The sequence below is a fragment of the Taudactylus pleione genome, unplaced genomic scaffold, assembly GCF_031769625.1.
Source record: "Taudactylus pleione unplaced genomic scaffold, aTauple2 ptg000522l, whole genome shotgun sequence".
Lineage (NCBI taxonomy): Eukaryota > Metazoa > Chordata > Amphibia > Anura > Myobatrachidae > Taudactylus > Taudactylus pleione.
The window spans coordinates 998,772-1,025,832 of record NW_028284924.1 but is presented as its reverse complement, the minus strand read 5'-3'; the positions used below and the strand labels follow the sequence as shown (position 1 = coordinate 1,025,832).

Genomic DNA, 27,061 nt, shown 5'->3' with positions numbered 1-27,061 from the left:
GGGGTAAATTTACTAAAGTGAGAGTTTTCAGAAGTGGAGATGTTGCCCATAGCAATCAGATTCTAGCTATTATCTTCTAGAAGGTGCTAGTTAAATGTTCAGTAGAATCTGATTAGTTGCTATGAGCAACATCTCCACTTCTGAAAACCCCGCACTTTAGTAAATTAACCCCTTAGCATTAATGGCTTACTGTTATGGCAATAAGCTGGATCAGTCAGATTTCCAAATAATTTTATTTTCCTGAGAGATAAAATCCAAATTATGATACATGATGAAGAATGGGGTCAAGGGAATGGAAAAAAACAAAACAAATAAAAACAAAAAAAATGCAGAACACGAGCATCTACATGCCAGAAACAGCAGCACTTTTATTTGCCAAGAGCACCCTCTGGTGGGATTTGGGAGAATGACAGACATGTGAAGACTGATAGAACAGCATAAAGCACAAGAGATGGAAGAGTCGTTAATTTACAGATGAAGGTCATTATTGCAGTATGGTGGGGTCAATGAAACAACATTCACATCCCCTTCCACAGCATCTGCCAGTCCTAGAGGTACCATGTACTCCTATTATGCCTAAAAAGGACATGACTGAAGAAAGGACCATGCTCATTAATTCATATGGACACCTGCGCAACAGAGGAAATAAATGGTGCCTTCCTGTAGGAGTGAGGAGGAGCCATGGGAATTTGGCAGTCAAGGAGAAGGATCTAGTGCTCAGTGTAGAGTATTCATTTTGGTAACTGTAAATAAAGTGCTATTGACCCTAAAAGACCAAGTCGCCCGCCGCATTCTCCATGGCAAGTCGCCCGCCGCATTCTCCATGGCAAGTCGCCCGCCGCATTCTCCATGGCAAGTCGCCCGCAGCATGACCAATTTAGTTACAACTATACAGATGTCTGAACAGGGAACAAAAAATACTGGGGCCATGGAAATTTACACATCCGAGAGGCTGGATTGGTACATCTGCTTCTCTAGTGATTCTAGATTTTTTTTTTTGTTTAAATTAAAACCCAAAATCTGCCAATCTGGGAAATCGGAATAAAACGGCATGCGAAAGGTCTGAACTGGTACAGCAACTGTAGTGTTACTCTGGCGCATCGGCATGCACCTGTAGTGTTACCCTGGCACATGGGCATGCACCTGTACTGTTACTCTGGTGCACGGGTATGCGCCTGTAGTGTTAGCCTGGCACATGGTCATTACTGTGGCACATGGGCATGCACCTGTACTGTTACTCTGGTGCACGGGCATGCATTTGTACTGGTACTCTGGTGCACGGGCATGCGCCTATAGTGTTAGCCTGGCACATGGTCATTACTGTGGCACATGGGCATGTGCCTCTAGATTACTCTGGCACATGGGCATCGACTAGTAGAGACACTCTGGCACACGGGCATGATCTTGTAATGCTAATCTAGCACACAGGGCTGTGTAAGAATCCAAGCCCCCCCTGATCACAATGGACACACAGGGCATTAATGCATACAGTATAAAACACTACAGAGGCCGGGACCTCCATCCATTATGTTGCGAGATTATAATCCAATATTTTTTCATTCTAGTGATAGGATTTTTATTCTTACTCTAAAAAGTAGTTTAAAGATAAAATATGTAACTTCAGTAGGAGTTCAGGTCAGCGCCACCCTTGAATTGCTAGGATTAGGATGTGATCAGTTAGGAGAGAAGGTGATTCTCTAGGCAAAGCATTTGTAGCATCTCCCATTAGCCAGACAGGACTCATTAGCTATGAGATGACAGATCGATATTACTGGCACTCAAACCTCGAGATTCAGACAGAAGATTTTGAGAGACCTGAAAAGAGCAGAACATTTTATGTCATATAACAAAATCATGCAAGATTATAAAATAAAGGGCTCTGGCACAAAGGGGGGAGAGAGCATGAAAGGTTCCATCACAGAAGGGAAGAAAGTAGGATAGAAAAGCTCCATCACAGGCGGGGAGAAAGTAGGATAGAAAAGCTCCATCACAGGCGGGGAGAAAGTAGTATAGAAAGGCTCTTTGATAAAGGGGAAGAAAAAAGGAGAGATTATTTTGAGGAAGAATAAGTGGGAGATAAAAAGCTCTATGACAGAGAGGGGGGGAGAGAAAAAGCTCCAGGAGGGAGGGGAAAGGCCATTTCAGAGGGAAAGAAAGCAGGAGAGAGAGGCTTTATTGACAGACGAAGAGAGAAGCAGGAAAAAGGCTTTATGCTAGGAGGAAGAAAAAACAGGAGAAAAAGGCTCCATTGACAGAGGAAAGGAAATCAGGAGAAAAAGGCTCTATTGACAGAGGAAGAAAAAACAGGAGATGTTTTGCCAGAGGAAGAGAAAACAGGATAGTGTCTCTCTCTCCTGGTTTACTCTTCCTCTGTCATTACATCCTCTCTCCTGCTTTTTCTTCCTCTGGCACAAAAGCCTTCCCTGCTTTCTCTTCCTCGGTCAATAGAGCCTGAGGAAATAAAAGCAGGAGAAATGTCTCTAATAATAGAGGAAGAGAAAGTAGGAGAGAAAGCCTTTTGTGCAAGAGGAAGAGAAAGCAGGAGAGAAAGGCTCTATTAACAAAGGAAGAGAAAGCAGGAGAGAAAAGCTCTATTAAAAAAGGAAGAGAAAGCAGGAGAAAGAGGCTCTATTGACAGAAGAGGAAGCATGAGAGAAAGGCTCTATTAACAAAGGAAGAGAAAACAGGAGAGAAAGGCTCTAATTAACAAAGGAAGAGACAGCAGGAGAGAAAGGCTCTATTAACAAAGGAAGAGACAGCAGGAGAGAAAGGCTTTATGCCAGAGGAAGAGACAGCAGGAGAAAAAGGCTCTATGCCAGAGGAAGAAAGCATTTGTTTATGACAATAGGGGTAAAAGCAGGCGACAGATGGGGAGGGGGAGCAGGGCTCTGTGTGGGGGTTAGGGGAGGAGAAAGGTGTCTGAGACAGCACGTGGTGAAAAAAAAAATGTCCAGGAGCTTCTTCCCCTTTGTCCCAAAGATCAGAGCAGTCCTTACCTTGAAAGTTTCATCACTGGACTTGTTGAGATAGTTTAGAGATGCCGCTCGCTTCATACTGCAAGAGAGAGAGTGTGACCGGTTATGTGTGTGCAACAAAGTCTATACTGTGTACATGTTATTGAGCAAGTGCTACACAGGGACGTATGTGTACATATACTGTGTGTGTTTCTTAGGGCACGCTGTGTGTGTACTAATATATTCTGTAAGTGCTGCTCGGGCTAAACTCAATGTGCATCCGAAGAAGACTTGGTTTTGCCCTGCAGAGTATATATGGTCTGCTCAGTGCACGCTAACAAGCCGCCTATTCCCTGCAATCCGAAGACACCTGCGGAGGCTAAAAGTGTGTGAATAGGTGGCAAAGCCTGAAGAAGCAACTGCCCAAGTGTAAATGTGATGTGAGAGTTCTGCCATTGTATATTCATTGCATTTAATACATCATCAACTTTAAAAAAAAAATGTCACCTAAAACAATGCTTGGTTTGTCCTCATTTATACTTGAGCATCACTGCAGTAACGCACCCAGAAGGTGCAAAATGTGGCTTGTCAAAAGTAAACAATGAGGCGCAACCTTCGCCATAGGACTGATCTGTGGCAAAATGCAAGGAACACCCCTAAAATACCCTCTCAACAGGTTCAATACTTGTGAAATCTAATTTTTGCACTGCTCCACCTGCTCTGCATACCTCCTCCGGCCAGCCTGTACTAGCTGCTTCGCCTCTACAGCTCTTGCGCCAGCATTTCCTCGGTGGAAAACTAGGCGCACAGCAGACCCAAAGCTGGACTGCGCAATCCAAATTTTGCACCACATCACACTACATGTGGCAGATGGCACGTACCGTACAACAAGGACAGCAGTGGGCACAGTGTCACATGGGGATGGTTGCAGCACCTGCCGTGATGTCATGCTATTGTCAGTTTTGGAATTAATGTGTAGCTGTATCAGTCTGTTACGTCATGTGTCACAGTTTTGTTTTAGATTGTTACTTTGTGTTTCGTGGCTCTGGCGGTGTCGTCCCCTGCAGCTTCTTCACTAACATCTCGCTGCTTCTTCGTAGAACATCTCGGATCTTGCCCAGAGACCCTGAGCGCCTGAGTGTACCACTGCCATCCTGTAACACAACAATAAAACTCACACACCAAGTGCACCACTGCCACAAAACATACAACTCACACACTAAGTGCACCACTGCCACCCTGCAATACAACATATAACTCACATACTGAGCGCACCACTGTTGTCCTGCAACACAACAATAAAATTCACACACCAAGTGCACCACTGCCACCCTGCAACAAACAAGTGACAACTCACACACCAAGTGCACCACTACCACCCTGCAATACAACATATAAATCACATACCAAGTGCACCACTGCCACCCTGCAATACAACATATAAATCACATACCAAGTACACCACTGCACATCCTGTACACAGAAACAAAACACCATGTGCACAATACTACACAAATAATGAAAATACTTAAGACATGTGGCACAGCTATGGTGACTGGGTTTACACCAGCCTATGCTTATAAATTGGCTTGTTGGATCATCACCCTATCTACCAACGCATTTCAACTTTCCTTGATAAAGACTTCTTAGAAAGTTGAAACACGTTGGTTTATGGGACTTCAAGCTGCCGGAACTGAAGATTGGAATATTAGCTGAATACCCCTAGGCTGACAAGGGACTCCAGATTCCTGATCCCAGAGAGTGTATGTTCTATGCTGTTTTAGGTATAAACTGCTTACACCCGCACCTTCTGGTATGTTTGTTTTCCACTTATTGGTGGTTATATTTTTTCTGGAAATTAACATGTATTGGATTTTATGTTGCTTTAGGTTATACACCTTGATTAAAATTTACTGGATTACGCTATGTTGGCCCTCTCTCTGTTTACATTATATAGGGATAATTGATTTGAGAGAAGACCGAAGAGGTATCCGATTTTGCCCGACTAGAAGGATTCGTGGAGTGTTATGAAGTGATCCATTCAGAAACGGATATTTACCTTTTCTGGGATTTTTCATTAATCATTTCAGAGACTTTTATACTGCATATATTGGAACACTATTGACTCTTTATAGAATTGCCATTTTTATTGTATGTGGACTGACCATCTTACCTGCTTTGTTTTGCGCTCACTGTGTTTTTTGCCCTTTTGATATTAAGTGTGTCAGCAATGCAGTGCGGTAGGCTGCAGATATATCATGCGCATTCTTTCGGTGTGTACATGTGATCCACCGACCTGATTCAAAGATGGATGCTAACGCAAATCGCAACTGAGATCTCTAACGGATCGCAATTGCGAAAATATGCTAATGACCCACTCACCGTCCAGTGCTTAGAGACGGCCACTGACACCACCTCACATCCACTACTCACACACACACAACCTGTAACATCGAACGCACAGCAGGCGGCCCTCAGCCTTCTGAGTAAGTCTAAGGTGCCGCAGACACAGCGGGTCTCCAGCAATGAGGGGGATCTCCTGCTGCCCGCCAGGACACAGTGGCTAATTTATGGATGCCCTGAAAACAGTGTTTAAATGGTCAGACATGCCTGCGTTTTTCTAGCTGCCCCCCCCACCTGCTACCTACCCCAGACGCTGACGACCTGTCACTCACTTTGTGAGCAAATCCTTTTGTGCGTGCAAAAATCGCAATTCAATTGCCGTGCACCCGCAGTGCCGCTCACATGCATGCGCAATGGCTAACAATCGCTCAATCGGTGTAAATATCGGCACTACGTCCATCTCTGGATTAGGCCCCAAGACGGTATTTTCTAGTGTTCCCGCTAGGCTGTTTTAGCGGGGCACCATGCCCTGCCTGATTTTAAAAGGGCAAACTGCTTCCTGCCCATTAAACGGCACCCCGCTAAAGCAGCCTGCCCTGTACCTTCCCCACCTGCGGGTCCCAGTGTCCCCTGGGTGGGAAAAGTTGCGACGACCTATCTCCACGAGTAGCGCACGGCATCTTTTCACCATGAGGGGAGAGCTTGGAGGAAACAAAGCACCTCCATAAGCGCTGGGCACGCCAATAAGTGTGATGAATTAGGGCGTGGCATTAAAGACACGCCCCTCCCCGGCTACCTCCCCTTTTCGGGAATGCGCATACGCCTTCGCCACGCACAGAGGCTCCCTGCCCGCGCTCCAGTGGGAACACTTCTCTTGCTGAATTACAGGTATGAACAGAATATCAAGAGCCCTGTGAGCCCCATAACAAACAAGAACAACCTGTAGCACAACTATACAACTCACAGTGTGTGATTTGTGGTGTTATGTTACAGGACAGCAGCAATATACAGTGTATATTGCTGCCGTCCTGTACACAAATACCAAATGTACTACCGCTGTCTTGTGTAAACACTAATAACCTGTAATAGAACAACACAACGCACACACTAGTTTGACCAATAACGGTCTTTTAGACAGACAAAGAAACACACACTAGTTGCACTCTATGTGCAGAGCCGCTTACTATAACAAACCATTTACACTTTTTCTTTGAGCTTTTCGAAAACCAACATTCTCTAAATGTACCCAAACTACTCTGGGGTTACAGCGGACAAGTCTCTAACGCATGGTGGACAATAAAAACTGCTGTCTCAAGCCACGTATCCACTAGGCGATATAATGAACGACAACAATATCGTGATCGTTCATTATATCGTCCAGTGGATATGCGCGCTCCTGCTGGTCGCTGACGTAGCTCATCGCCCGAACCTGTTGTCCAACCTGCCGATATCGTCAGGTTGTGCAGATTCAGGGATGAGGGAGGGTGCCGACACTGAACGATATCGTTTAGTGTGTGCGCTCAGTGTCGTTAAGGACATCTATTATCTTCCAGAAGGGGTTAGTTAAATGTTAAGTAGAATCTGATTGGTTACTATGGGCTCCCCACTTCTAAAAAGAAAACTCTCTTTAGTAAATATACCCCCTTGAGTAATGAAGTAAACGTAGATTTCGGGAGAAAAAAAAATGCACACACATATTGGGCTCTCAAAGATGGATTAAAACGGATATCGGAAACAATATCTAAACACTACAAGAACAACAGGTAGCACACAAAGTAGTATAAAAGAGCAACCTATGAATCAAAGGATGGATATAATTGAGATTTTCAATGGATACTTTGATTTGTATCAAAATCAGATTGTTTAATTATAGAAATATATAAATGACAAGTGATCATTTACAATACAGGTTGAGTCTCCCATATCCAAAATACTTGGGACCAGGGGTATTTTGGATAACGGAATATTCCGTATTTTGGAATAATTGCATATCATAATGAAATATCTTGGGAATGGGACCCCAATATACACACAGAATGCATATATGTGTTATATGCACCTTATACACACAGCCTGCAGGTCATTTTATACAATATTTTCAATAATTTTGTGGCTCAAGCAAAGTTTGTGTACATACATGAAATAAATTTATGTTTCATTTACACCCTATACACACAGCCTGAAGGTAATTTTATACCATATTTTTAATAATTTGTGCCTTAGACAAAGTTTGTGTACATTGAACCATCAAAAATCAAAGGTTTTATTATCTCAGTCATGCCAAAATTATTCCGTAATTCGGAATATTCCGTATTTCGGAATATTTGGATATGGGAGACTCAACCTGTATATAAAAAAACATTATATATATATATATATATATATATATACACATACACACATACATACACACAGTGTATATATAACACATTTAATCATACTCCTCTCTCTAAATTGTTAAAGACCGGCACTATTTGTTTCCAATAGACAGCATTACTTGTTTCAGATTTATATGTGGTCTTAGGAAGTTCTGTAAAGGTAGATGTATACTTGCTACCAAACTGTGTAGACCTTTATGTCATTCATTTCTTTGGTGCTGAGGGTCTTCAAGGTTTATATTGTTAGACCTGTGGAGCCAACAATTTGCATATAGAGCCAGATGTACGGAGGTCACGATGCAATAGCTCTACCCACTTAACAGGGAGCTTGGATCTCCAGTCAACCACCACAGTAGTGGCAAAGTGACGGCTCTACCCATAGTGCAGGGAGCATCAATCTTCCCATTGCCTGACAGTCAGTGCCCGCTTCGTCAGGAGCTGTATCCAGATGGTATAGAGGAAAGTCTCTCTTGGTATAGACTGCGTGCTAGTGCAGCAAGTGGCATCCAGGCAGTGCAAGAAGTGTCCGGTCAGTGAGGAGTATTGGGAGGAGATTCACCTACGCGTTTCGACGCTTCCCAGCATCTTTGTCAGGGTGACACAAAGTAGTGTTCAGCCCTGTAACCTCTGGACCGTCTTATTTCATCCCAACCACAGTGCATACAAATATTAGAGTGAAAGTCAGATGGACATTGAAGCTGGACAATAGGACAAGTTGTGCCCATGTTCCACCTAGTGCTGGCGAGGGCTACCGAGACATATGGCGGGCCCGGGAGCTAGAGGGGAACGTGGCTAAGTCTGCACGTAAGATTAGTTACTAAAAGACTCTGCACTCTCTGGGGGCCCCTCCAGACAAGCCAAATAAATCAGTCCCCTCCCACCTTCTTAGCACTCCTGGCGCTCGCTCTAAATTATCTTCTGCACTTTTACCAGTAACTTTATAGGGTTTCTAGGTTTTAAACTGGGCTTCACTGACAGAGTATAGAGACAGACGATATCTACAACTAGCAGTGGGAATGTTCCAGTGTGTATAAGCCAGCACTGCTGTAGGCCATAGACAGGCACTTATACGCACTGCCTTTGTAGAGATCACACTTTAATTGTACTTGGGGTCCTTCAAAAACCTCGAGAGCAGACACTGGGATTATAAACCGCGTTTGATGTGCAGCACGTCCTTGATGACCTGGTCTTTCCTTATACCATCCCTTATGCATCCACCAATTTCATCCCTTTGCCAAAATTCAGTCGGTGTCAAAAAAATTAGCACATTTGCACTTTTTCCCCCCCAAAAAAACAATTTATATATTGGTAAAAGATGCTGGAATTCTCCGTTTCACATATCAGCACCTGTTTTGTTATTGTGAAGCCACATCCCTGAAGAAACGTGCTATATGGCTATACGTGGCTGAACTACAACAGGCGACGGGGACTTGCAGACACCATGTGTTGCTGTTGGCGTACAGTTACATGGCTGTAACAAGTAGATTTAATTTGAAAGTGCTTGAGCTGTTTTTAATGAATGCATTAAAATGGAATTAGACTACGCAATGCATGGCCAGGAGCCTCATTTCTTGGGTGCCTTTGGTGTGAGGGTATTCCTACAGGATTGATCACCAGATTGTGAGATCACTAGTAGTGGAAGCGTTGGGGTGCTCATCTTGATGTTTGTCAACTCCCTCATAAGGGCTTGGACGGAATGAACACAATGCGAACATTACCCAAATAAGCATCATAAGTTATTATAATGTACGCTTAATTTATGCAAATTTGATCTAGATAAGAATTACTAGACTATAAGCACACTCTTAGGTGTATATTTACTAAAGTGCAGGTTTTAAGAAGTGGAGCTGTTGCAACCAATGAGATTCTACTTATCTAGCCAGCACCTTCCAGAAGATAATAGAAGGAGATTGGTTGCTATGGGCAACATTCTCCACTTCTAAAAGCTGCACTTTAGTAAATATACCCCTTAGTGTCTGTATGGTTTGTTATACATGTTTTAACCTTATTCTCTTTCACTGGAAATGTTGTGATATGATGGTAGCTTGTTGTCCACTGCTCAGGTCACTTGATTATACAAATTTGACTATGCCTCCAATTAGTGCAAACCTTTATCTTTAACAGGGGTGGACAATAAGCGTCCCTCCAGCAGCTGTTGAACTAGAAATGCCAGCATGCCTTGCACCAGTTTTATCATGGCTCAGTAGCAAAACTGTGGCAGGGCATGCTGGGTTGTGTAGTTCTACAACAGCTGGAGGGCTGCTCACCTGTGTCGCACTGAAAACAGCCTTTAGCTTGTATGGGATTTACTATCATTAGTAGGGTGATTAGTGATGGTATCTGGCATTCCCAATATCACATTGTAACGTCAGTGGGAAATAAGTAATAAATCAAGTTCAAAACAACTAGACACATCAGGAGGAGACATTTTTAAATTATTCCCCTCTTTGAATCCAGGCTCCTGTGGTCCAATCCACCTGCCGACACAAAAAATTGTAAAAAATAATGGTGACTGGGATGATCAGCTCCACTACCCGGGTCACTGTTCCTTGAGGCTGGATGAGCTTCCTCCACTACCTGGGTCACTGTTCCTTGAGGCTGGATGAGCTTCCTCCACTACCCGGGTCACTGTTCCTTGAGGCTGGATGAGCTTCCTCCACTACCCGGGTCACTGTTCCTTGAGGCTGGATGAGCTTCCTCCACTACCTGGGTCACTGCTCCTTGAGGCTGGATGAGCTTCCTCCACTACCTGGGTCACTGCTCCTTGAGGCTGGATGAGCTTCCTCCACTACCTGGGTCACTGTTCCTTGAGGCTGGATGGGCTTCCTCCACTACCTGGGTCACTGTTCCTTGAGGCTGGATGGGCTTCCTCCACTACCTGGGTCACTGTTCCTTGAGGCTGGATTAGCTTCCCCACTACCTGGGTCACTGCTCCGTGAGGCTGGATTGGCTTCCTCCACTATCTGGGTCACTGTTCCTTGAGGTTGGATGGGCTTCCTCCACTACCTGGGTCACTGCTCTTTGTGACAGGGTGGGCTTACTCCATCACCTGGGTCACTGTTCCTGGCTACTGGTTGGCTTAATCCATTACCTGGGTCTCTGCGCCTTGCAGCCAGGTAGGGTTTATTTCACCATCTGGGTCACTGTTCCTTGCGTCTGGGCTTACTCCATCACCTGGGTCACTGTTCCTGGCTACTGGCTGGCTTACTCCTTTCCGTGTCACTTCTCCTTGCGGCCAGGTAGGCTTTATTTCACCACATGGGTCACTGTTACTTGCGTCTGGGTGGGCTTATTTCGCCACATAAGTCACTGTAGCTTGCGACTGAGCAGGCTTACTCAACCACAGGTAACTATTCCTTGTGACTCCTTAATTTTTTTTTCACCACCTGAGACACTGTTCCTTGCAACTGGGCAAGCTTACTCCACCACCTGGGGCACTGTTCCTTGTGACTGGGCTTACTCCACCACCTGGGAGCACTGTTCCTTGTGACTGGGCTTACTCCACCACTAGGGGCACTGTTCCTTGCGACTGGGTGGGCTAACTCCACCACCTGAGGCTCTGTTCCTTGCGACAGAGTGGGCTTACTCCACCACCTGAGGCTCTGTTCCTTGCGTCAGGGCGAGCTAACTCCACTACCTGAAGCTCTGTTCCTTGTGACTGCGCTTACTCCACCACCTGGAGCACTGCACCTTGTGACTGGGTGGGCTTAATCCACCACCTGGGGCACTGTTCCCTGCAACAGGGTGGGCTTACTCCTCCACCCTAAGACACTGTTCCTTGCGTCAGGGCGGGCTAACTTCACCATTTTGGGCACAGTTCCTTGCGACTGCGGGGCTTACTCCACCACGTTAGGCACTGTTCCTTGTGACAGGGTAGGCTTAATTCATCCCCAAGTGCCTATACCTTGTGACTGGATTGGCTTACTCTGCAACATGGGTCGTATTCCGGAGCAAATGGATGGGCTTACTTCGCCAGGTCATCTGCCGTGGGGTATAGGTGCTACTTCTTACAGGTCAGTAACCACCTGTTACTGACTCTTTCCAAAGGATGAGAGACCTACTGCAGTATATGGTTTTACACCACAAAATACGGCGCAGTAGGAAGTCACTGGACACCATATCACCTCACTGCTTTCAGCAGCAAAATCACCAGAATGCTGGGGAAATTAGACCCTTTCAGATATGCCTCTCATAAATAAGGGTAGACCACAGATGGGCACCACTGACGGCTATGTAGACCTAGGACACATTCCACGTACAGAGAGTAATGCATAAATCACCGGAAGACTTGAATAAATTCGCCCAGACACAAATAAGCTGTCTTACTTTAATTATGCAAATACATTCATAACATTATCAGAAAATTGAAAAACAAACTGTGTATAACTTAAAAATACTTATATTCTAATATAAATATTCGAAATACTTGTGATAGTGGAAGTACGCGCCAGGAGATTAGAACCATAAAAGGCTGTAGAAACCATCAAGGAAAGAGGCACTCAATGTACAAGATAAAAGGAGAAAGGAGGACACACACAGGGGAACAACCTGCTTAAAATGGAAGAGAGACAGACTGTTGACTGATTGTGGATGAGAGGAGCAAGACATTTAAGAGTGAAAGTGAGGCACCAGACACTGGATAGATTACTGAGGCACTGAGTTGATGGAACACGGAGGCAGTACATGTGTAAGAATGAATAGAGGTGGCTGATAGACAGTGACAGTATGACGGCTACAAGGATTAAGAAGTTCGGTGACAGAAGTTTCGGCAAGTCTGTTAGTTTTGGCAATGAGGACAGACAATTAGGCAGGAAAGGGAAGGCACCAAATCAAAGAGGAAGGAAGACGATCAAGTAATTCAAGATATAATAATGGATAATGGTTTTATTCACCTCCAAATAGTATGATTCCATTGTGGGATATGTTCAAATGACGCCCAGCTCTCACAAACTGCCATGTAATACATTCACATAACAGAGCGTGTGTGTAGTTTTGTGGACTAGTCATGCACAAGTATTATTTCTTTCAGCTATGTGACCCCCTTGCAGTGTCCTTCATTAGCTTTACATCCCTGTAGAAAGTTATAGGATAGGAGTACTTGTTATATATTAATGGGACCCTGTACAAAGCAAAACGTTTTAAGAGGCGAGCTAGAGAAATTGGCGTGAGCCTGAAAGCAAGCAGATTGTGACAACCAACTAAGACGGGCACATCCCGACCATCTGGTATACATTACATTACAATGGGAAAGACATCGATAGTATAGATAGTTGTGCAGAAAGCAGAGGAAGAAGAGGCAGTGAATGTAGCAGAGAACATGAAGGGAGTATAGATAGTTGTGCAGAAAGCAGAGGAAGAAGAAGCAGTGAATGTAGCAGAGAACATGAAGGGAGTATAGATAGTTGTGCAGAGGAAGAAGAAGCAGTGTATGTAGCAGAGAAAGTGAAGGGAGTATAGATAGTTGTGCAGAAAGCAGAGGAAGAAGAGGCAGTGAATGTAGCAGAGGACATGAAGGGAGTATAGATAGTTGTGCAGAAAGCAGAGGAAGAAGAAGCAGTGAATGTAGCAAAGGACATGAAGGGAGTATAGATAGTTGTGCAGAAAGCAGAGGAAGAAGCAGTGTATGTAGCAGAGAACATGAAGGGAGTATAGATAGTTGTGCAGAAAGCAGAGGAAGAAGAGGCAGTGAATGTAGCAGAGGACATGAAGGGAGTATAGATAGTTGTGCAGAAAGCAGAGGAAGAAGAAGCAGTGAATGTAGCAGAGAACATGAAGGGAGTATAGATAGTTGTGCAGAGGAAGAAGAAGCAGTGTATGTAGCAGAGAAAGTGAAGGGAGTATAGATAGTTGTGCAGAAAGCAGAGGAAGAAGAGGCAGTGAATGTAGCAGAGGACATGAAGGGAGTATAGATAGTTGTGCAGAAAGCAGAGGAAGAAGAAGCAGTGAATGTAGCAAAGGACATGAAGGGAGTATAGATAGTTGTGCAGAAAGCAGAGGAAGAAGAAGCAGTGAATGTAGCAAAGGACATGAAGGGAGTATAGATAGTTGTGCAGAAAGCAGAGGAAGAAGCAGTGTATGTAGCAGAGAACATGAAGGGAGTATAGATAGTTGTGCAGAAAGCAGAGGAAGAAGAGGCAGTGAATGTAGCAGAGGACATGAAGGGAGTATAGATAGTTGTGCAGAAAGCAGAGGAAGAAGAAGCAGTGAATGTAGCAGAGAACATGAAGGGAGTATAGATAGTTGTGCAGAAAGCAGAGGAAGAAGAGGCAGTGAATGTAGCAGAGAACATGAAGGGAGTATAGATAGTTGTGCAGAAAGCAGAGGAAGAAGAAGCAGTGAATGTAGCAAAGGACATGAAGGGAGTATAGATAGTTGTGCAGAAAGCAGAGGAAGAAGAGGCAGTGAATGTAGCAGAGAACATGAAGGGAGTATAGATAGTTGTGCAGAAAGCAGAGGAAGAAGAGGCAGTGAATGTAGCAGAGGACATGAAGGGAGTATAGATAGTTGTGCAGAAAGCAGAGGAAGAAGAAGCAGTGAATGTAGCAGAGAACATGAAGGGAGTATAGATAGTTGTGCAGAAAGCAGAGGAAGAAGAAGAGGCAGTGAATGTAGCAGAGAACATGAAGGGAGTATAGATAGTTGTGCAGAAAGCAGAGGAAGAAGAGGCAGTGAATGTAGCAAAGGACATGAAGGGAGTATAGATAGTTGTGCAGAAAGCAGAGGAAGAAGAAGCAGTGCATGTAGCAGAGAACATGAAGGGAGTATAGATAGTTGTGCAGAGGAAGAAGCAGTGTATGTAGCAGAGAACGTGAAGGGAGTATAGATAGTTGTGCAGAGGAAGAAGCAGCAGTGTATGTAGCAGAGAACATGGAGACAGTATAGAAGGTTCTACATAAAGTGGAGGTAGAAGAGGCGGTGAATGTAGCAAAGGACATGTATATAGTATAGATCAGGGGTTCCCAACCACAGTCCTAAAGGCACACCAACAGTCCAGGTTTTAAAAATAGCCACACTTGGGCACAGGTGACTTAATTAGTACCTCAGTTAATTTGATTTTACCACCTGTGCTCAAGCATGAATATCGCTAAAACCAGGACGGTTAGTGTGCCTTAAGGACTGAGGTTGGGAATCACTGGTATAGATGGTTCTACATAAAGCGGAGGACGAAGAGGCAGTGAATGTAGCAGAGGACAAAGAGACCGTTTAGAAGGTTCTACATAAAGTGGAGGAAGAAGAGATGGTGAATGTAGCAGAGGACATATAGACAGTCTAGATAGTTCTTCAGAAAGTGGAGGAAAAAGAGGTGATGAATGTAGCAAAGAACATGGAGGGAGTATAGCGAGAGGAAACAGAAATTAATAAAAGTTTTTCAGAAGGTAGAGAGAGAGGAGGAGATGAAAATAACAGGACATGGAAACAGTATAGAAGGTCCTGCAGAAAGCAGATAGTGGCAAGTAACTGAATGTCAGAGAGGACATGGAAACAGTACAGAAGGTTCTGCAGCAAGGGTAGACAAAAGAGAAGTTGACCGCCAGGGAGGACATGAAAACAGAAGAGTAGGCATTCCAGACTGGGGCAAATGAACATGTCAAGAGAGGGAGGCTGGTAGGGAACATCCTTAGGGGCCAAGGACAGGTTTGTCCAAGTCATCTTATAGCAGGATCATGATGATAACAGGACATTAATAATGGCTTGCAGCTGTAGTCATGGACATTACGTAAGAGAAAATTCATGTGTGGAATTGTATCTTGCAGTGACTCGGGAGGTGTTGGCGGGACAGGGCCCTGTTCTGTCCTTCCAGCCTGTGACTCCAGTCCCTCTCATGGGGATAGGACAAGGGTAGGTAAGTTCCAAAGCTGGAATAATTAAGCCTGAAAAGTGCAGAAATAAGAAAACAAAAAACATCTTACAATAGCTTTGCTGGAGGGCAGCTACATCTAACAAGCACAGGAGAGTAGGGAAACCGATGGACGTAATCTGGTGCTTGGGAGAAGGAAGAAGAGCCAGGAATGTTAAGGGCTCCCCAAAGTCATATTAGATTTATAATAAACTCCTGATACTGGAGTAGCCTCCATTAAATAGCCAACATCAGCCACATGGGCTACGTTCTAGAAGAAAGTGACCCTCAGCTCATACTACAGGGAGGATCAGAAGTATACAGTCCCCTGTAAGTTATCATATACAAGTCCCATCTCTATTCACATTTCTAAGCACTATATTAGGAATCCCAAGTTGGTTTCAATGAGGAGATTAAGTGATGGAGACAATTAATAGATGGAGAACTGATAATGGCTTAATTAGAAATGGAATAGTCTTCTGGTCAGAGGGTCTTATATTCACATTTGGGATGTTGAGACTTTACATCTTGGATGCTTGTCCTAATATAAGGTAATGTGAACTATATGATTCATCTGCTTAATACTACAGTCAGGTGCATAAATATTGGGACATTGACAGAATTTTCATATTTTGGCCTCTATTCACCACCACAATGGCTTCACTGATGAGGTGGTATGTTTTAGATCATGAGCACTTCCTTTCCTTCTCCATACTCTTCTCTTCCCATCACTCTGGTACAAGTTGATCTTTGTCTCATCTGTCCATAGGATGTTGTTCCAGAACTGTAATTACTTTTTTAACTGTTTGGCAAACTCTAATCTGGTCTTCCTGTTTTTGAGGCTCACCAATGGCTTACATCTTGTGGTGAACCCTCTATATTCACTCTTGTGAAGTCTTCTCTTGATTGTTGACTTTGACACATATACACCTACCTCCTGGAGAGTGTTCTTGATTTGGCCAACTGCTGTGAAGGGGTTTTTCTTCACCAGGGAAATAATTCTTCTGTCATCCACCACAGTTGTTTTCCGTGGTCTTCCAGGTCTTTTGGTATTGCTGAGCTCTACGGTGCCTTCTTTCTTTTTAAGAATGTTCCAAACAGTTGATTTGGCAACACCTAATGTTTTTGCTATCTCTCTGATGGATTTGTTTTGATTTTTCAGCCTAATGATGGCTTGACAGCTCTTTGGATCTCATATTGAGAGTCGACAGCAACTGATTCAAAATGCAAATGTCACACCTAGAATCAACTCCAGACCTTTTACCTGCTTAATTGATAAACTGAAATAACGAGGGAATAGCCCACACCTGTCCATGAAATAGCTTTTGAGTTGATAGTCCCATTACTTTTGGCCCCTTAAAAAGTGGGAGGCACATATAGAAACCGTTGTAATTCCTACACCGTTCACCTGATTTGGATGTAATTACCCTCAAATTAAATCTGAAAGTCTGCAGTTAAAGCACATCTTGTTTGTTTCATTTCAAAGCCATTGTGGTGGTGAATAGAGGCCAAAATATGAAAATTCTGTCAATGTCCCAATATTTATGCACCTGACTGTATATACTTTTAGTGCGGTTTAATGAGAGGTTTACCCAAAGGACAGACAGAAGGATAGAGGCAGGAAACGACAGACACCCAAACACATGGAGAGATTTGGAGCACAGTCCACCATCAAGATGCCAGGAGCGAGCTGGAGCGTTTCCGTCTATTTATGACCAGAGCCAGAGAGACAGAGGGAGAGAGAACCGATGAATCCCATAGGACAAGGATGACATGATTCCATGACAATGGCAGATAATGGTCAACGGGACACGTATAGTAGCAGGTGAAAGGGGTTGAAAAAGGGGAAACACAAACTTGTTATTCGGGATCCAGCAAGAAGGTGTTAAGAGAGTACAGGCGAAATGCAAGGTCACAAGAGGCCGACGAGAATACATGACAAGAGGCTGGAGACCTAGAATTGACACATTCAGGCATAGGAAGTGCAGTTACTAAGTTGGGGATGCAGGTATATGAGTGGGGGACATAACACAAAGCTGGAAGTTATAACGGGGAAAACTAATTGGGACAAGGTTATGCAGGATGGAAAAGGGAATTATACAGAACATATAAAGGGGAGTAAGCAATGTTAATTATTTCCAAACTTAAGATATGTAGATAAAACATCCATTTACCAACTACACAGAAACATCACCGACATCAACACATCCATTCAACCATGACCTGGCACAGGTAACTCATAGCCTTAGCCCATTTCAGTTCCTCCAGCTCACCCGGCCACTGCAACTAATGATCTCCACAAATGGGTTCTCACCACACCCCCATAACTAATGATCTCTTCCCGTGGGTGGTCACCACAACCAATGGTCTCCACTAATGGATGCTCCCCGTAACCCCACAACCAATGATCTCCACTAATGGGTGCCCTCCACAACCAATGATCTCCACTAATGGGTGCTCACCACAACCCCACCACTAATGATCTCCATCCGTGGGTGCTCACCTCACCCTCACAACCAATGATCTCCACTAATGGGTGCACACCACACCCACACAAGTAATGATCTCCACCCGTGGGTGCTTACCTCACCCCACCCACAACTAATGTTCTCCACTTATGAGTGCTCATCACAAATTAATAAATCAATCTGTGGATGCTTACATATCACTTACTGCGCCTCTGCTTCATCCCATCACCCTATGCTCTACACCTCTGTCTGTCCATGTCCTCCATCTGTGTGCTACAATAAACCTTAGCATGCCTAAAGCTCGCCATACAGGTAGAAAATAAAGAATCAGCTCTGATGTCATTAAGCATGATGTAACTCTTCAAGACATACATAAAACACAATGTAACAGATACCGATGTGTCCAGAAACATGTATTGTGATCCCTTCTTCCTGTCATGTGAATGATAATTCATCTCCAGATTCAGGATTTACCATAAACACTAACCCACATGATCGTTTCAGATGCATCACTAGAGGTTCATGGCTCTAATTAGGGGATACACATTTTAGCTTCTTAACACATCAGAATATGAGGGGAGAAGACTAAAGAGGTTACACTTGCTCAACAGCAAATTAACTTATGGCTGCCTATACAAGCTGGTGCCATCCAATCACAGACTAACCTGCTACAAAGACTGTGACTGCACTTTGCTCATTCTGTGATAGAACCATCCAATCACAGACTAAGCTGCTACATAGATCGTGTGACTGCCCTGCCCTCAACTCTGTGACAATCACCCAATGTGACAGCGCTTGCACTGCACAGGCCGTGTGTAGGCTGTTACAGGGGGAATGCAGAGATTCATATTGCTGTTATGTTGCTTAGCGTCATTCAACTTTCAAAGCATTTTATTAATATTGGCCTATGTACCAGTAAATGCTCGCCGCGCCACCAACACCCATGTATGTAAATATTGTCTAACGTTGCTCCACCTGATCTTAGTCCATTATAATAAGAATACTAGTCACACGAATACCAGTCAATGTTCTAAGTCTGCAGTCCACCTCTCTGCACACACCAACCGATCACCGGTCAATGTCCCAACCACATCTTATCTGCACTGATCAAGATTGCCATGGCGCCCTCCACAATACTGCCAATGTTACACTGTACTGCACAACGTGTAAGGGGCACTCTCTGCTCAGTCCTGCCAGGGGAGACCCATATCCACAGCACTGACCCACGGGACGGCAAAGCTGCAACTGACGGGCAGACTGCAACTAATGCACGGTAGCAATGTGGGATGAACTGGCACCTCCTACTTTGCATGAAGTTTTAGTTGTAGTCCTACATGATAAAAGTTAAAGCAAAGTAATTGCAGCTGCACCTCCCTCCTTGCAGCACAGCAATGGTGCTCAATGGGATAATAGCCGGCGCACGGTAGGCTGGATGAGGGCGGGGCACGTAGATGGGGATGGCATTGGCTGAAGAAATGACGGAAGCCCTGCACAAACAGGACAATTATGGGGGAAGTGTAGATATAATAATGTCAGCAACACAGAGATATGGGACAAAGATCAATGAAACAATAGTATCTGCTTATACTATAACACGTCACTTCACAGTAGATCTAGAACGTATGTCAGTTCATATGATCATACAGGAGATTCTTCTGTATCTAGGGTCTTACTCTCTACACTCATTCATTTTGCAAAATCTGGTTCATTGGAACATAAAAGCTGTAACTTCACAATAGGTCTCCAGCTCGGTCACTCACAAGCTCCAGCTAGGACCCTCCTTAGTGGCCCGTCTTTAAGCGTACAGACAGATGATCCTTCCTACCCGCTGGACCACCCAGTGTCTGAGCAACGCATCGATATGTTGCGAATGCAGATAAGTAATATATAAGCCTGCTAAAAATCTGCCAAGGTTTCTAGACACTTTATTGTCAGCCAAAATAATACAGGATTAACTTTGCTCAGGAATTTATTCGGGCTGCCTGCGTAATGCGAGTCTGATTGGCAAGCTATTGTTCTATGCCAATGGCATTCACACAGGACAGACCCCTGCCCTCATGCCTAAACTCCAACAGACACAGAGCGGCTTATTCAATTCTGCGTGATGCGCCCCGCCTGTGCTCTCATATCTGCCTATTACAGTAGGTGCTACATCGCAGGTTTTACTGCGCACGTTAATGGGATGGGCCCCATATGTTTAAAGTCCACGGCAGACCTGCAGAATTGAATAGGCCCCAGAGTAGAAGATGTCGCCACCACGTCACCGTCTCAGAGAGATATCCATCGCCAACTATTATCCTTCATTGTTATAAAAACAATTCATGAGTCAATCAACTCCTGACTAATTAGAACATACACACTTGTCTCTGAATTCCGGATTACACTTACACACACACACACACACACACACACACACACACGTCAGGTTCCAGTGTCTGCACTCCACAAACACCCTCGCTCCACACGCACATTACACAGGCGGGCACGCAGAGCGCAGACTGGAGGCAGCTGTGTTATGACAGGTAGGATCACATGCAGGAAAGTTATGGAGTTTGGGTTGGGCTCACGGGGAGTTAAGACACATGCAGTCATAAGGATGACCACCAGCTGCCATGACGCACTGAGAGAAGAAGGTAATCTGTACGATAAGTAGAGACAATACTGCCTCTGACTATAAGGCTCCCCCCCCCCCCCACCAAACAATACATAGGAAAACCCAACACAACGCTAGGAAGTGGGGACATTAATAAGCTGGACTCTGCGACCCCCGGCACATCTCTAATGTAGAGATAAAACTGCAACAGAGGGCTAAGAGATGGAGAGACACTTTCGTTGCTGCCCGGTGATCAGAATAAACAGCATAGCCCCTCCCATGGAGATAATAAAAATGTATGCAGAAAGTGTAAATACATATATCCGTGTGTATTAAACAGAAAAACCCAGCAAACACACCACATCATAGCAAATAGTGGGGCATCTAAAATCCAGCCAGTGTTAACAGTGCTCGGTCTACAGAGTTGTATGCAAATACTGGGATTCCCACTGGGGCCAGCTTATGGAGAAGGTTTCTCTGTCCCTCTTTTCGCTGCGCTCCTGGAGGTCATGATGTAGGATCTGTACTTACCCCGCTCCACTCCACGCCGCCCATACTCACTTCTTCTGCACCGTCAGTGCCACCTTCGTATTTCACGCTGCTTCGGGTGCTCTCGCGCCCTTTCTTCCGCTGCTCAGGGGTCTCTCCCTCCTTTAGAAGTTGAGCAACTTTTGTCTGGTTGACGGGATCCAGCCCCTGCAGTAGCAGAAAAATAAAACTTGTCTGGTCTCACTAGGATGATAGACATGATCTCCAATTTATCATTTCCAGCTCCCATATTAACCTCACCAACAACTTTGCAGGAAACAGTGAATGAAATGTAAATATTGTGTAATGGGGAAGGGTCGGTCGCTCAGTGTAGCAGCGCCATTCTCTGAGTTCTTATTAAATGATCTCAAACCAATGACCTTTTGGATTAGAAAACGGATGTAGCTCACTCGCTCACTCATGACAAAGAATATATGTGCATGTGTACCCATAGGTGGCGGTAAACTGTACCCTGACTGCAGAGAAGATTCCCCGTTTCCATCATGGAGCTGCAGCCCCCATACACGCCCCTGCTAAATAGCCACACGTGAGAGAGCAGAAATGAACGGACTTACGGAGGAGCTCTGTTCTTCTAAGTAGCAGGGAGAAGAGAGATACAGGCAGATTGCTATATACTGTACATCCCAGTACCAAAAGCCTCACTACACTTGTAGGGCAGATCAACAGTTTCCAAAACAGAATGATACCCCAGCCACCAACAGGAACCTCCTTATTCTAAGAGAACTAGTGAGGCTCCCTAGAACAGTGTTGGCTAACCTTGACATTTCAGCTGTTGTGGAACTATATATCCCAGCATGCCCTGCCACAGTTTTAGCATGCCCTAATAGCAAAACTGTAGCAGTGCATGCTGGGTCATGTAGTTCCATAACAGCTGGAGTGTCAAGGTTAACCAACACTGCCCTAGAACCTTTGCATCAAAAAACAACAGCCCTCATATAGAGTTACCACACCAGTGGCAGAACATTCCACCAGTCTGTGCCATACAGTCAGGCTTCTCCAAACTCCATTACTAGAACCAGCACCAATTCCCAATTACTACCCCAATGTCTTTCACAAAGTACACCTCCTCATTTTCCTTACAAGCAACACACATACCTATTAGGCCCCTTCCCAAACATACAAGACACCTCTCCATTACTCTCCCTTTCCCTTACATAAAAGGACCCCTCTTCCCCATTACTCCCTCTTCCTGTTACATACAGGACACCTCCCTATTACTTGCCCTTCCTCCCGATACATAAAGGACACCCCTCCCTTATGCTCTCGATTTGCAGGGAGTATAAGAAAAAAAAGATCACTCACCTGTCTGCGTGACCTTACAGCACACTCCTCCAACGTCTCAGCTGCCTCTAGCTTCCCCTGACGCCGATACAAAGCACCCAGGTTTCGAAGAGTGGTGTTCACTGTGGGACTATACAAAGTTCCGATAGAACATATAAATACTCAGGTAATATTTGTAGGAAGAGAAGGTGTTTGTTAAGCAGGTTGGAGAGTCATTTTGATCAAACAATAAGATAATGCAGGGAGCAGAGGAGGTCAGGGGCTTTCTACGGGTAAATATAAGGTGTGAATGGTCAAGAACTGAAAGCAAGTGATAATGGCAAGAAACAAACTGTATAAAGCTAAAATGAGTGAAGATATAATATTCACAATACTCAACAGGACAACAGTAGAACAGAGGCTATTCAGACTTGTAGTCCCCCAAAATATCCACAAGATGGCAATGTGGAGGAGACAACATCACATTCCCAGATGTCTTTTCCTTTTTGCAAATAAGAGCACTAAGGGCCGTATTCAATTAGGTGCAAAAAGCTGTTCTCGGGTAAAAAGTTTTGCCGGTGATGTCATTTCGCCCGGCGAAAACTTATCCCCGTATTCAATTCCAAAGACTTTTCGCCGATGCGGAAAGTCAATGCATTGGAATAGGCGAAAAAGATTCGCTTATGAAAGCTGTCGAAAAAAAAGTGTAGAACTGGGATTTTGGGGTGCAAACTTGCGGGAACCACCCTGCACCCTTGGGATAGGTCCCCAAAGGTAAACTGTATTAAAAATAAAAAAAAGTTTAAAATAAACTTAACACCCCAAAAAAGTACTTTGATTCCGGGGCCAAAAATAAAACAAAGTTGGGGGACAAACTTAAAAACTAGCGAAATAGACTCCAGGGGGGTCCCCAAGTATGCCCCAGGTGTTTTTAAAATTGCAGGTGCATTTTTAACGTTTTTTTTTTTTTAAACTTCACATTGGCAACTTCCAAATATGCTAGCACCCATTTTCAAGTTCCCCAAATTTGCTGGGGATAGTTATTTTGATGAAAAAAATATTGCTTAATGCCATTGTTCACCACTTATGCAAAGACGCTGATAACATGCTTTTTGAGGGGAAAAAAAACCCAGATTAGCTTTATTAGGGGTACTAGAACACCCCTATAGTGATCCCTTATGTTAGTGCAGCTTTTCGGGGGGTACAGTTTTCCCCATTCTTGACAGGACTTTTCGCTGGTTCCGAATTCGCCGGGTTCCGTTGTCGCTGTTTTCTAATTGAATAAGGGGATAAGCAGGGAGGCGCGCGATACTTTTTCGCATGGAAAACCAGCGATGACGGCGAAAAGTTTGGCATGCGAAACGTCCAGGACTTTTCGCAGCTAATTGAATACGGGCCTAAATGGTAACACAGCCGCATAGAGCAGGAGTACCATCATTAGTCGAGAGACTCCTTCTGCAAAATTTACTAAGCGGCAGGTTCTAAACCCCAGCGGTTTAGTCGCAGTTTGATGGTGAGTTCTAAACCCCGGGGGTTTGGCTGCAGTTTCTAAATGACAGCCCTGTTCTATTCTAAAATTTGTTTTGACAGCGATTTTGGCCTTAGCAAATGTGCAGATAGCAAAACCGCTGCCAAACCACCAGCAAACTACCGGGGTTTAGAACCCGTCGCTTAGTAAAGTTTGCCCCTTGTATTAGAGGACAGTCTTCCCTTTTAAGTTGACTGACAAAAATGTCTTCAATCCAATAACATAACTGTCCTAGTAGAGCAGACGCAAGACTCCCCGACACATCATTTATATCAATGGCTCCAATAACTTAAAATGGCTCTAACCAGGAGTACACAGACGATCAACCTGGAGTTCTCATACAGATTCACAGAGAACAGGCACCTTCTATGCCTGTGGGGGACATTTATCAAATATTGGAGAGCGATAAAGTACCAACCAATCAGCTTCTGTCATTTTACAGGTTGTGCTAGGAAAAAGTGACAGGAGCTGATTGGTTGGTACTTTATCGCTCTCCAAATCTTGATACATTTCCCCTCAAGTTCATATGGGCTGCAGCTCCCCAAGGGTAGCCGTAGTCTCCTTGTTCCACCACATCTACATTCGGTCTGCATGTGGCCATGGGTGGAATGGCCCAAAAGGAGGTCTGGATGCTGCTCCCATTGACTTGTAAGGTGTGGGACTGCACTTGAGGAGGAACACAAGGGCAGAATAGTGTGGGGAAGTGCTGGCGATGTGACGGGAGAACAGATAACCCTCTATGGGTGTCCGTCAGGAAGATACTTTATCACAAGGTTATAAGAAAAGATGGAACGTGGTCAGGTAACACTAACCTGTTTACCCTGCAGGCCTTGTACCAACCTCCGTACTCAGAGTATGGCGTACTGTCATTATTAGGGGTCTGAGAATGAAAGGTAAAAACAAAGTCATACAAGGTCACAGAATTAGCTAGATCACCCCCATTTATATCTCAACAGACCTCCCCATTACTACCCCCCTTACTAAAGGGTGAAATGTCAAGGCACCCCACCTCCCCTGCCATACATCCTCTGCACAGGGCTGTATCTACCCATTGGCCAGGATGGCACTTGCCAGGGGCGCCGACCAAAGGGGGGGGGCGCCGTCCGGCAGTGCCACCAGCAGCCACGGGGTGGACTACCTTCACTAGTCTCCCGGCCCCACAAGTGTAGGGCAGACCGCAGTGAGAGCAGTCTGCCCTACAGCGGTGGCTGTGTGTTTGTTATAGCAGCCAGCCAATGAGAGGCAGACAGACTCATTGGCTGCTGCATTGTCCACGGAGGGAGCCGGCTGGAGCTCACTCATGAGCTCCATCTTCCGGCTCCCCCCGCAGCGTGTGATGGGAGAGACGTCATGACGTCTCTCCCATAATGCAATAGAAGAGCCAGGATTCGGAGCGGACAGCGGCGGTCGCGTCAGGAACGGGGATCAGGTAAGTTGTATTTTTGTTTCTTCTGTGTGTGTGTGTGTGTAAGCCTGGCACAGCAGGGGGGCTCTGTATAGGTGGTGGCTGCTACTGGGGGCACTTTAGGGGGGTGGCTACTACGGGGGGCACTGTATAGGGGGACTAATACTGGGGGCAATGCAGGATAGGGGGGGCTAATACTGGGGGCACTGTACAGGGGGGACTACTACTGGGAGCAATGCAGCATAGGGGGGATTACTACTGAGGTCACTGCATAGGGGGGTGGGGACGCGCCAGTCCATTACATTGCCAGGGGCGCTTGAATCCCTAGATACACCCCTGCCTCTGCACTGCAGACCTTTTACAACCCATGCAAAAAAAACAGGGTGAGGCTAGGTGTGTGAGCTTGGGGTTGGTGCTCCTGGCTAACTAATTCAATTAGAGGGCTCTGTATTAGACCAACAGGAAATACATGGCAGTACAATCCAGCCCCTGATGCTCCGACTGGTTGGAGAGAAGGAGAGTACAGGGAGCAGCCCTACACTAGCACCTTGTGCTGGGTGTTAGATCAGCTGTAAAGTGGCTGTGATCGGCTGTAAAGTGGCTGTGATCGGCTTATCCAGGTATGAAAACAGTTGTTGACTGTAAACACCTGGCCCATAACAGAACACATCAACATGCAGGGTTCTGACCTTGCTCATCTCCTCTCTCTCCTCGGCGTGCATCCAGATAGGCTTGTGGTCATCTGTGGGACACAAGACAAGAGAGTTACATGGGGGAATGTAAGAAGTGCTAGCTCTTGTGACTCAAGTCAAGGACTTACCATCCACAGAGCCAAATTCTTTCACATGAGCTTGTGTGAGGATATCCTTATACAGCTGCTCAGCTGCCCTATATTTCCCTTGTTTCAGGTAACAAGAAGCCTGAGGAAGACACGCATCCTGGTTAGTTATTCCTGTCACCTGATAACCTGGTGTCTTCTGCCCTTATACTACAGTATAAGCCCTACACTGTCTGTGACCATCATCCACATACAGTCTATAGTACAGGGGACACAGGTCCTAATTCAGACCGTGTCGCAAGCGCTGAGCGCTTGCATACCGAGTTGATGTTTGTCCACTGGGCATGCGCACGACGGAGTCGGCTCTGTCGTGCGCATGCGCGAGACCCGGCTAGCGACGGGTGCTCCGTCGCTCCGGGTCTTGCACCAAAGGGGGCGAGCTGTCGATGGTGATTGACAGCTCGCCCCGTTTGGTAGGCGTGGCCGGGGGGTGGCTTCACAAACGGAGGTGTTCCCAAGCGAACGCCTGCCGTTTGTGGGCGGCCCCACTGACATCACCAGTGATGTCAGTGGGAGAGCTTCCGGCTGTTAGAGCTAGAAGCTTTCTGGGGCTTGCGGCCACGAGACCCTACCACAAGGGTCTCGTCACAAGCCCGATGGTCTTGACCATCGCGACCATCATCCTGGCTGCTCGCTATAGCTGCCAGGCCGCTCCAAAAAAAAACAAAACACCCTGATTCAGAGCGAGCGCTCTTTCAGAGCGTCCGGCTCTGAATCACAGTCTTTACCACTTCTGCAGCTCCTAACAACTTCTGTGCGCTACCCAACTGAAATCCCCTCTATATGGCAGACCCCCTTCACCATGTTGCAGATCTCTACTATACAATCAAATAGAGAATGCATATGACATACTGTTATACTGTTATAGATAGATAACTTATACTATTGTACACAAACAATCTATTTTG

General features: G+C 45.2%; 1 protein-coding gene across 4 annotated transcripts in view; it reads right to left on the bottom strand.

Annotated features, from left to right (window-relative positions):
- Window positions 1–214: 214 nt before the first annotated feature.
- Window positions 215–27,061, bottom strand: part of KLC4 (kinesin light chain 4) — a 51,266-nt gene continuing 24,419 nt past the window's right edge. For 2 of the 4 annotated variants that reach the window (XM_088450710.1, XM_088450711.1), the window contains exons 8-15: window positions 26,136–26,235; window positions 26,005–26,057; window positions 24,723–24,790; window positions 22,425–22,533; window positions 21,105–21,269; window positions 3,984–4,108; window positions 2,997–3,054; window positions 215–1,815 (exon numbers count right to left, since the gene is read on the bottom strand). In XM_088450710.1, the coding sequence (XP_088306836.1) occupies window positions 1,744–1,815; window positions 2,997–3,054; window positions 3,984–4,108; window positions 21,105–21,269; window positions 22,425–22,533; window positions 24,723–24,790; window positions 26,005–26,057; window positions 26,136–26,235 (750 nt within the window). In that variant the 3' untranslated portion in view covers window positions 215–1,743. Of the gene's footprint in view, window positions 1,816–2,996; window positions 3,055–3,983; window positions 4,109–11,831; window positions 15,547–21,104; window positions 21,270–22,424; window positions 22,534–24,722; window positions 24,791–26,004; window positions 26,058–26,135; window positions 26,236–27,061 lie in introns of those variants that run through there. The other 2 variants (XM_088450712.1, XM_088450713.1) reach the window with 2 other exon arrangements.